At 42.4% G+C, this 11,178-nt stretch overlaps 1 protein-coding gene across 4 annotated transcripts in view; it reads right to left on the bottom strand.

Annotated features, from left to right (window-relative positions):
- Positions 1–4,422: 4,422 nt before the first annotated feature.
- Rps6ka5 (ribosomal protein S6 kinase A5) overlaps positions 4,423–11,178 on the bottom strand; it is a 165,121-nt gene continuing 158,365 nt past the window's right edge. For 3 of the 4 annotated variants that reach the window (XM_045154318.1, XM_045154319.1, XM_045154320.1), the window contains 3 exons: positions 10,461–10,620; positions 9,270–9,433; positions 4,423–6,204 (listed from right to left, as the gene is read on the bottom strand). In XM_045154318.1, coding sequence (XP_045010253.1) covers positions 5,959–6,204; positions 9,270–9,433; positions 10,461–10,620 — 570 coding nt within the window. In that variant the 3' untranslated portion in view covers positions 4,423–5,958. Of the gene's footprint in view, positions 6,205–9,269; positions 9,434–9,859; positions 10,290–10,460; positions 10,621–11,178 lie in introns of those variants that run through there. The other variant, XM_045154321.1, reaches the window with a different exon arrangement.

The raw sequence follows: 11,178 nt of genomic DNA, 5'->3' as shown, positions 1-11,178 counted from the left end.
ATTTCAATCTAAAGATACGCAAAGTGTGCCTGCCTGGAGTTCCTGAAGTGTGCTGTGTGGCTTTTGGCTTGGGGCTTCTCTCTCTCTGCCAGGTCCTGTAAGAGCTGGTCAGCTTCTTCTGCCATTATGGAACTTCCCCTGGATCTGTAAGGTTAATTAATAAATACCTCTTCCTCCATAACTGTGCCTGATCTGGAAATTCATCTCAGTGAACCTGAAGCTGTCTGCTACAAATGGAAAACAACGATGGACTTAATTGGATGCCAGGCATTATCCCAGATTCCCTGTGCACTTAAGAACAGCTGTATTCAATACAAACTTTATCTGAATAATTCAATACCTTATAATCAGTCAAGTAGCCTTCAAACTAGGAAAATATTACAAAATGTTCTGCCAATCTCAGCAGAAATACACAAGGGCAATTAAGCCTGAGGAAGTTGTATCAAGAATCTTGTCTTTTAGCTAGCCGTGGTGGCACACGCCTTTAATCCCAGCACTCGGGACACAGAAGTAGGAGGATCACCGTGAGTTTGAGGCCAGCCTAAGACTGCGTAGTGAATTCCTGGTTAGCCTGGGCCAGAGTGAGACCCTACCTCAAAAAACAAAAACAATAGGACTCTTTACACCGTGCTCCCTCCAGACATAAAATGGCCTGGATATCCATGACCTCACCGTGCCTGACACTACCTACACAAGACCATCATAAGAGGAGGAAAAGATCATGACATCAAAATAAAAGAGTGACTGAGTGAGATGGGGAGGGAGTATGATGGAGAATGGAATTTCAAAGGGGAAAGTTGTGGGGGAGGTTATTACCATGGGATATTTTTTTCTAATCATGGAAGATGTTAATAAAAATTGAGAGAAAAACTGCAATAAGCATAAAAAACAAAAACAAAACAAACAAAAAAGAATCTTGCTTTTTAATGTGAGTCTCCAACACAAACTATCAATACAAACATTTTTGTCACATGGTTACAAGATGCAGGGAAGAAGACGCTGGCAAGCTACAGCTCCTGCTCCACACTAGGATGGAGATGCCTCTGGGAGCCTCATAAGTCTCTTGCTCCTTTCCAGCCTCGTGCTAGGAAAATGTGGAAATACTGGAATCTGCTACTTCCACTAATTCATGAAAGAGAATAGGAAGCAGATGTGCAGAGGGGCAGAATCACTCAAAATTGAAATCAGTGGTTTCATTACCCAAGTGGAAGCTATCCGTGTAAAGAAAAGGGCTCAGCAGAAATATATCGAAAGCTCGAAAGTAAGCAATGCTGAAGATGACGAAAGTGAAATTTATCAGATGTTAGAATGATATCCATCCCTTGAAAACAGACCTTTCATCTCCCAAAGAAACAAAACTGAACTGGCTTCCCTCCCTCTCACCCTCCCTCTCTTCCTTCTTTTTCTTTCTTTCTTTCTTTCTTTCTTTCTTTCTTTCTTTCTTTCTTTCTTTCTTTCTTTCTTCTTTTTTTTTGAGGTAGGGTCTCACTCTAGCCCAGGCTGACCTGGAATTTGCTATGTAGTCTCAGGGTGGCCTCGAACTCACGACAATCCTCCTACCTCTGCCTCCTGAGTGCTGGGATCAAAGGCGTGTGCTACCATACCTGGTTTCGTCCTTCTTTTTCTTGAGACAAGGTCTCATATCTATGCAGTCCAGGCAGGTCTGGATCATGTAATCTTCCTGCTTCAGCATCCTGAGTGCTGGGATTACAGCCATGTACCACTATGCCCAGCTAAATAAATAATTATACCTTAAGATTTATTTTTATTTATTAGAGACAAAGAGAAAGGGAGAGAGAGAGACAGAGAGAGTTGAGAATGCGCACACCAAGGTCTCTAGCCACTCCAAATGAACTCCAGAAGCATGCGCCACCATGTGAATCTGGCTTATATGGAACATGGAGAATCAAATCTGGGTCTTTGTAGGCATGTGCGTTAACCACCGAGCCATTTCTTCAGCCCAAATAACTACTCTGAAAGGCATTCTCTCCAGAAAATGTCACAATGGGAGTGGAGTTGTTTAACAAGACAATGAGTAAAAGCTTTATGTTGCTGTAGGAGCTATGCTTACAAAATTTGCTAAATACTTCCTGTCTTAATCTTACTGATTTTTCCCATTTTTGCATTTTTTTTTGGTTCTTTTATTTATTTAAAGTCCACATCTCATGAGAGCTTGCTACTTTCATTTTAGTGCTAGGTCACGGGATAAATGACAATGGGCAATCACATGGCGAGTATAATTAATTAAAAACCAGAAATTTGGGTGTTATGATGTACGACATTTATAAGCCAAACACTGTTAAGTTTAAGATATTTTGTCATGCTACAATAATTCACATGAGACAACTATGTCTATATAATGTGATATATTATAATTTAACTTACTTAGATTTTAAGGAATATTAGACATGGTATCACACAAACATCCAAATCTATTATTACTGGTCCCTGGAAGAACACTTGAAGTAATCAGGCGCACTCCAGCATGTACGGAGCCATGATTGAGAAATGTTCAACATTTTAAGTAGCTCATTCTTTGTGAGTGTAACAATACTTTGTGTTTGAGACGTAGGCAAAGTGAACAAGTAGACAATTAATTATACACTTTTTGGGTCCACATTCAAATAAAGTGAATCACCAAAGAAATTTCCTTATTTAAAAACAACAAACCAGTCACTGTTATTTAAAAAGAACTTTTTAGATTATTGATAAATAAGAATGTACAAGGCCAGTTTTCCATGGGCAAATGACTCTGCCACGCCCAAGTGGACAATCATGTTGGAATTAGCTCCATTTTCAAAATAGGGCAACTATTTCTTTCAGCTACAGGCTCTGGCATACGAATTACTAAAAACTGACCTACTTTAGTTTCTTTCCACTACTGCATTCCTTTTCTTCTTATTTGTATATTTCAACACATCAGGCGTATACAGTGAGAAAGCACATGACTGATGGCGGGGTAAGTCACAGACGATGCAACCAGTAAGGAGGAATAAGATGGTGCTTTGGCTCTGTCTCCAAAATTAGTGTCATAAAGAGAAATCAATGCAGATACTTTACTTCAGTTTTCTATTTTACTCCTAATGTAAAACAATCTTTTCATTTAATATTTAAAAAATTACTTTATTTATTTATTTGAGAGAGAGATGGTGGGGGAGAATATGGGCGCACCAGGGCTTCCAGCCACTGCAAATGAACTTCAGATGCATGGACCCCCGTGTGCATCTGGCTTACATGGGTCCTGGGGAATTGAGCTTCGGTCCTTAGGCTTCCCAGGCAATCACCTTAACCTCTAAGCTATCTCTCCAGCCCTCATTCAGTATTTTTCATGAAGGATATTTTGGTTTAATTTTGGCATGATCAAATGAACACTCTTGAGTTTTAAGGGGCAACTGCACACCACAGCCAACCTGCACACACATTGGCACCCCAGGCCGTCTTCCGGGGGCTAGTAAGTCAGGGAAGGTGGTCACATCTACAGAAGCACAAGGTTGTGATTTTCTTGTCTTTTTTTTTTTTTTTTTTTGGTTGTTCGAGGTAGGGTCTCATTCTAGCCCAGGCTGACCTGGAACTCACTATGTAGTCTCAGGGTGGCCTCAAACTCACGGCCATCCTCCTACCTCTGCCTCCCAAGTGCTGGGATTAAAGGCGTGCACCACCACTCCTGGCAGTTTCTTGTCTTTCCAAAGCCCCTTCTGGATGATTCAGGCACGCTTACTAGTTGGCCCAAGGCCTTTCTTTCCTCCCTCTCTGCCCACTTCTGGTCCTCCAGGAAAAGAAACAAGGTGAAGAAATGAAAGGGAAACTATCAAATTCTAATATTCACAATGCACCAATCAATCATTAGGGTAGGTTGGATCATTTTTCTGTATCACTTTCTGTTGGCCACCATCTATTTAGTTTGTATTTTACAGCTCATATTTTCTGCCAGGACACACGGCTTTTTTTTTTTTTAAATGACTTAAAGAACTAACAAACATTTCCAAATATAACTCAAATATATCCAATGTAAAAATAAATGGACATTTTCTTATTATAAATCTGTGTCTGAGGGCATCACTTGTTGTGAATTAGTTAGAGTTGGGTAACAACTCACATCATTGCTAGGAATGACCGAACGCTAAAAATAGAAAATTGTTATTAAGGAACTGGGTGTTTGGTGCATGCCTTTAATCCTAGCACTTGGAAAGCAGAATTAGGACAATCACTGAGAGTTTGAGGCCATTCTGAGACTAGAGTGAATTCCAGGTTTGCCTGGGTTAGAGCAAGACCCTACTTCAAAAAACAAAACAAAAAAACCCAAACAAACAAAAAGAAAATTGTCATTGACTCAAAGAGAATTAATTACGTAGACATATGGCCAGTGAAAGTATCAAAAGTTATTCCCAATAACCACTGTGGACAAAAATGTGAACAGGATAATACAATGTTTTGAAAATATTTTAATATTTGCCGTTTTTGTTTCCTGTGCTATTGATATGTACAATGACTTTGTAATAAATATTCTACTATTACACAGAGTGCAATATTTTTAGTATTCATAACTGGATGAAATTAATGCTGCTATTAAATATGTTCAAATTTCAAACTAATGCTGAAGAAGTTATTATTGGCAAAAACTATAAGGTTAGTTTGTTAGGCATTGTCTTGTAAGCATGATTCCTGTAAACAACAAAGTTCACTTTCCTCAGTCCTGACATTTCATGTGATGGCTTTAAAAGAAAAACAATGACATACAAATCCTATCACTTCAGTTTTTGCATAGGGAATTAATTAATCAATATTTTAATATGCAGCAGTCTTTCAATGAAATGTCTTCACAAAGCACTTGTTTTCCTTATGATTCAGAATTTTGAGCAATAAAAGTGCTCTGCATAAGTTTATAAAATATGCTTTATGGATTTAAAATTTAACAGAAAGGTTCCAAGAAAAGTCATAGGCATGACTCTAAAATATTATGTACATAATCTGCGGCTGCAGGAGGCAGTGCCTCACTGTAGCACAACACAGTGTGAAGTGTGAAGCACAGTGTCAAGTGTCAGTCCCCAGTTCTTCCTCACAGGGGCGCACGTGTCGTGACTCACTATGCCGCACACCCCTTTCTACTTGTTGCACAGGAGGGCAGAAGAGGGGTGGGGGCAAATTTAAAGTAGGCAATGAAAAAAGGGCCAAAGTACACGTGCTTTAAACGGCACCTTATAGAACAGACTGCTGCACTCACACATTTACAAAGTGCACTATTACATAAAACTAAGAGACACGGACCTCAGTATCCTGCATTAAAACAAACTGTGAGGACACAGCAGTGCAAAATTAAAAACATACATAGCTGAGCATGCATCTCAGATGGATCCCAAATGCCAAGCATGGGGCCTTGAGCTTTTAAATCTTTTTTTTTCCCTGCTTTTTAGAAAACAATTAATCATAGCAGGCTATCAGCATATATAACCATAAAATAAAAACAATAAGTTAAAATTCTCTCTTAAGAAATAAGCCACACATAAAATTCATTACAGCATCTTTTTCAAAAAACAGACCTTTTTCTCTGATAAATCACTATCCAAAAGGTGCAAGTCTCTTAAAAAGCCCACCGTGGCCACCAGGCAGAGCAAAAGGCATCAAGTCTTCTTGGTTTCCACATGGCAGACATGTGAAAGCCCGCGACATATGCCCAGTCACTACTTCCGTTACAGAAACCTCTGCTGTTTCAAGAAGAGTCCTGCTGGCATCGTGCTAGGTCATTAAAAAGTATCACATGTGCTCTGTTCACAGTAACGCTCTCTGTCCAGTGCTTTTGGACAAGGATAACCAAACAAGTTTTCCAGAAAAACTTCACGAAGAGGCAGATTCCGAGACCAACGGAACATATCTTTTAAAGCACAGAACACCCCTCAGGCGCATGCTGAGGGAGGAGAAGGTGCAAGGGCTCGCCGCGGACATCCCGCCATCCCCGCGCCCTCAGTCCGTGAACTGGAAGAGGGTCTCTGGGTTGCTGCCGTCGGCGGGGTTGCTGGGCGGCAGCGTCTTGGTGGGCGTGGGCGTGGTCTTGCCGTGGGAGTGGGAGGAGGAGGAGTGGGAGCTCTCGCTGGAGCTGCTGCGCGTCTCCGTGCTGGTGCTGGTCTTCTTCATTTTCCTTCTCTTCGCCAAGGGCGCCTTGTCAACATTCTGGAGGCAAAAGCCCTCCCTCTTGTATTTGTTAAAGGCCTAGGGGAGAGAAAGGGGACCGCATGATGACAAAAGCACTCAAGTTTTGACGTTACGCAGGAGACAGCTTTGCACTGGCAAACCACAGCGCCATGTTGCTCTAGAACCAAGTGCTGAAGACCTTTTTGCATCCAAACCTCCTGGCGGGAGAGGTGTTCACCAGAAATGATTTCTTTTTCTTTTTTCTTCTTCTTTCAGTGCTTGTTATAGAACCCAGGGCTTCACACAGGGCACTTGTCACACAGGTGAGCACTCTAACACCCAGCGACCTTGAAGTGAACCAGGGGGGCTGTCCGGGAGTCATGAGGACGGGATCTCAGGCACCTAGCCCAAGCCCGCACTGAAGTCACTATGTAGCCAGCAATGTCCCTGAACTCCTGGCCTCCTCTACCTCCACTTTGACCAAGCGACCAAGCGCTGGGAACGCTGATATGCATAGCCACGCCTAGCTCAGCAGATATGATTTTAGTGGATTTTTTTTTAATGGTTTTTGGGATCAAACCCAGGGCCATTCCAGGCAAGCATTCCACCACTGAACTACATTCCCAGTCCTAATCAATCTGTTGAAGAACTTGGCACTATATCCCAAGAAGAAACCATTGACTGAACAGAAAGTCCTGAAAAACTTCAGTCATATAAACCAAATAACCATCCATTACTCTGACTATTTCTGTGTCTAAGATTTAGAATTCTGACCCCAGTGGCTAGGGAGGTAGCTTAGTGGATATGAGAACGTAAGTGGATCTCAAGTAAAAAGCTGGGCATGGCCGTGCATGGCTATAACTGAAGTGCTGAGTGGGTGGGTGGACACAGGAGGATTGCTGAGGCTTGCTGATGGTGAGCTCTAGGTTCAGTAGGAGACTGTCTCATATAAGTAAGTCAGGAAAGTGAGAGAGAAGGGCTCTCGAAAGCCTCTGGCCTCAGTATGCCATGTATGCATCTGCACACCCATGAGCATGTAACACACGCCATATACTTTTTTTTTTTCTTTTTTGGTTTTTTGACGTAGGGTTTCACTCTAGCTCAGGCTGACCTGGACTTCACTAAGTAGTCTCAGGGTGGTCTTGAACTCATGGCGATCTTCCTACCTCTATGTCCCAAGTGCTGGGATTAAAGGTGTGCACCAGTATGCCCAGCTTGTACTTATCTGGGTCCTTGGACTTTGCAGGCAAGTGCCTCAAACACTAAGTCATTACTCCAGTCCCAGCATACATTTTTTTAAAAAGAATTCTGACCCCAAATTCTCCACACAGAACAGCCAGATCTGTGGCAAGGCCTTGCCGTGCTTTTCCACTGCCAGTGAGAGCCTTGTCACATTAGTTAGTTCTTAGTTACATCATATGCAGAGAGTAGCTTACCTATGCAACCAACTCTCCCAGACTTGCTCCACATAACAGTGTGTCCTACTTCCCTGGGCTTTTTTTTGGAGACATCATCACATGTAGACCTGATTGGCCTTGAATTCTCTCTGTAGCCAAAGATGCCCTTGAGCCCCTGATCCTCTTGCCTCAACTTCCCAGTGTTGGGAATATAGGGACATGCCACCATGCCTGGTTCTGTCCTGATGTTTCTTTTCCTTTTTTTTTTTTAATTAAAAAAGTATTTTATTTTATTCTTTTGGTTTTTCAAGGCAGGGTCTTGCTTTAGCCCAGGCTGACCTGAAATTCACTAGTCTCAGGGTGGCCTTGAATTTATGACAATCCTCTTACCTCTGCCTCCTGAGTGCTGGGATTAAAGGCGTGCGCCACCACACCTAGTTCTGTCTTGTCTTTTCTTACTGTCAGGCATGGGAAGTGGTATAGTGACACTTGACAGCCGCGCCACATATTATGTGTCACTAAGATCTGGAAAAAGTTCCTGCAGCCATTCTCTCTGTTCGACCACATTTCCTGTTATGAGGTTTTCAAATCTAATTCTGCCACTGAGAAAAGCTATTCCTTCTCCTTTCTGACAGTGATCCTCCTACCTCAGCCTCGCTCCCGAGTGCTGGGATTAAAGGTGTACGCCGCCACATCCGGCTCTCCTTCCTTCACTGGACAATTCCTTACAGACAATTTGACACTTCCCTAGCTCATCATATACTGTCTTAATCCATTTACATTTGAGACAAAATTGGATAATACAGAGTTTCTCTCGTGTAGTCTTGGCTTTTCAAGAATTTAGGCCATACCTAAGATAGCTCACACATTTCTTGTCCTTTAGTCTCTAGAATATGCCGTGTAATAACTGGTTATTGGATGAATGGACTTTTATATATGCTTTAGTCCCCCATATGTAGTTTAGTTGTGGTGGTGGTTTGATTCTGGTGTCCCCCATAAACTTAGGTATTCTGAATGCCAGGTCACCAGCTGATGACAATTTGGGAATTAACACCTCCTGGAGGCGGTGGACTCATGTAGCCAGCTTCCTCTTGCCAGGGCTTAACACACTCTTCTGTTGCTGTTAGCCAGGAGGTGATGTCCACCCCTGTTCCTGCCATCATGGAGCTTCCCCTCGAGTCTATAAGCCAAAATAAACCTTTTTTCCCCACAAGCTGCTCTTGGCTGGTTGTTTTCAACAGCAGTGTGAACCTGACTGCAACTGTTGTGCTTTAAAAAATTCTATTTATTTGCAAGAGGGGGGTGGGGAGGGAGAGAAAGTGTGTATACGGGTTCATCTAGCTTTATGTGAGTACTGGAGAATCAAACCCAGGCCAACAGGCTTTGCAAGCAAGAACCTTTAGCTGCTGAACCATCTTTCCAGCCCTAGTTGTTTTTTTCCCCCAGAAAATGATTTGAGGGCAAAAAGTTATTATGCATGCTGTTTTCATTACCTGCAAAGAATTTTGAACTGTTTAAACATCAGCCTCCTCTCACAAAGTCATCAAGTATCAAATTAATGCTTTGTGAGTACACAGGGACTGATGCCCCCAGACTTTCTGTTCTTACTGGGTTCACAGTACGATGCAGTTTGTAAACACATACCTAAAACTAAAATGACCATTATTGTAAATGTATTAATGGAGAATATGTCTCCCAGGCCACCAAATGTGAACATGGGGGTTGGGAGTCCCTTTCAAGCCTTACATGGAAGGTTGCTTTCACACAGGTGTGCACAGCAGCTCCTGAAGATCCCAGAATGTCTGGAGTCATGAGAGGGTTGGAGGACAGCTGACTGCCATCCTGAAGCCATTCATTGTACCTCAAACCGGACATTTTCAGTCTTTTATTTGGATCAACTGTGAGAAGTCCTGTGAAGAAGATATTTTAATTTTATAATTTGCCATTTTAAACATGGCTTAACATTAATAAACAGACATAAAATTCAATTATGGTCCCTTGGAACAATTGTTCCAACAAGACTTCAACCTTCTATTTTCATACACATTTCCTTTTTATTTTTGTTTTTCGAGGTGAAGGTCCCACTCTAGTCCAGGCTGACCCGGAATTCACTATGTGGTCTCAGGTTGGTTTCAAACTCATGGCGATCCTCCTACCTCTGCCTCCCAAGTGCTGGGGCTAAAGGCGTGCACCACCATGCCTGGCTTCATATCCATTTAAATAGGCTCACAGATAATGGACGCTAATGTAAGGTCACAATAGCTTATTTCTAGGAAGCTACAGGCTAACTGGCTTTTCAATCAGGAGAAACTAACCATTCTCGTTGGTGAGTGACGAGGAGGCAGAGTCAGGCTGGGCCAGGTCCCGAGGGGCTGGCGTTTTGAATGTCAGGCTGGAGAGCTAGACATGAAGCTAACGGAGTGTCTTCAAAGGATTTCCACCAGAAAAGAGGCATGCTCGCACTTGTCACCATCAGCACAGGACGGGCAAAAAGTCAGTGGAAAGGAGGCAGCTGGAAGGACGGTGTAGACCTTTGGCAGGTAAATGACGGCACTGGCGTATGGGGGATGGGGAGGGGACCCGAGCTTATCTCCGCTGCAGCACCGACTGGCAGGCTGTAGAGGCCAACAGTGCGGGCAGCAAGGGTGGCACAAGGAGGTGGTGGCCTGGCTTCGGGGCAGTGCCATCGTCCATGGAAAGGAGATGGGACTAGTTGAGAAGCCAGTAGAAGCCATGTGCTAGTTCATGTTGGGTGTTGGGATGAGACTGTAGAAGGAGAGTTTTCCAATAAAGCAAACATGAATGGAGTTATCTAGCAAACCTATGAGAACACTCATGAGTTCCTGGAATAATTAACAAATCTATATATGTATAATGGGCATGGTTCGACGTTAATCATTACCCATGGTACAAAAAACCACATTTTATGACTCTTACCTTGAATCAGATCTTTAGCCTCCTGTGATACATTCTTCCAAGCTTCTCCTTCAAAGGAGAAATCTCCCTTTTTAATTTTCTTCATGATTTCTACTGCACTGGTACAAGTCAAACTTCTGTCATGAGACTGGAATGGAACCTGGCCAGACAACATTGTGTACTATCATGGAGAAAAAGTAACAAAACAGAGTGACTTCAAGAACACCATCAAAGTCACAGCAAAGCAGCGTTTGATTTAAAAGATGATCTGATTTCTATCACTGAAGTAACCAACACACGGCAAAAGCTTATAAAGAGGCACAGTTTTATGACATTGAGATTTAAAACTATTATTTTTATAACTATAATATCCTCTGTTTATTCTTAGGGATAAAATCTCATGATTTTTATTAACTAGCAATCAACTTCTACTAAGAACAATTTTTTTTTGTCTGCAACTGCAAACAGTATAGCATCAGGCAAAGGCATATATATGTGTAAATACACATATGTGTCTGTCTTTACACGTCTTCTTTTTGGTTTTGCAAGATAGGGTCTTACTCTAGTCCAGGCTGACCTGGAATTCACTATGTAGTCTCAGGATAGCCTCGAACTCTTGGCAATCCTCCTACCTCTGCTTCCTGAGTGCTGGGATTAAAGGCGTGCGCCACCACGCCCAGCTTCTACACATCTTATATACATACATTACCACATGGAAAAAGTGTACACACAGAAAGGA

This window comes from Jaculus jaculus, chromosome 7 (assembly GCF_020740685.1).
Source record: "Jaculus jaculus isolate mJacJac1 chromosome 7, mJacJac1.mat.Y.cur, whole genome shotgun sequence".
Classification (NCBI taxonomy): domain Eukaryota; kingdom Metazoa; phylum Chordata; class Mammalia; order Rodentia; family Dipodidae; genus Jaculus; species Jaculus jaculus.
This window is presented reverse-complemented; position numbering and strand designations above follow the sequence as displayed.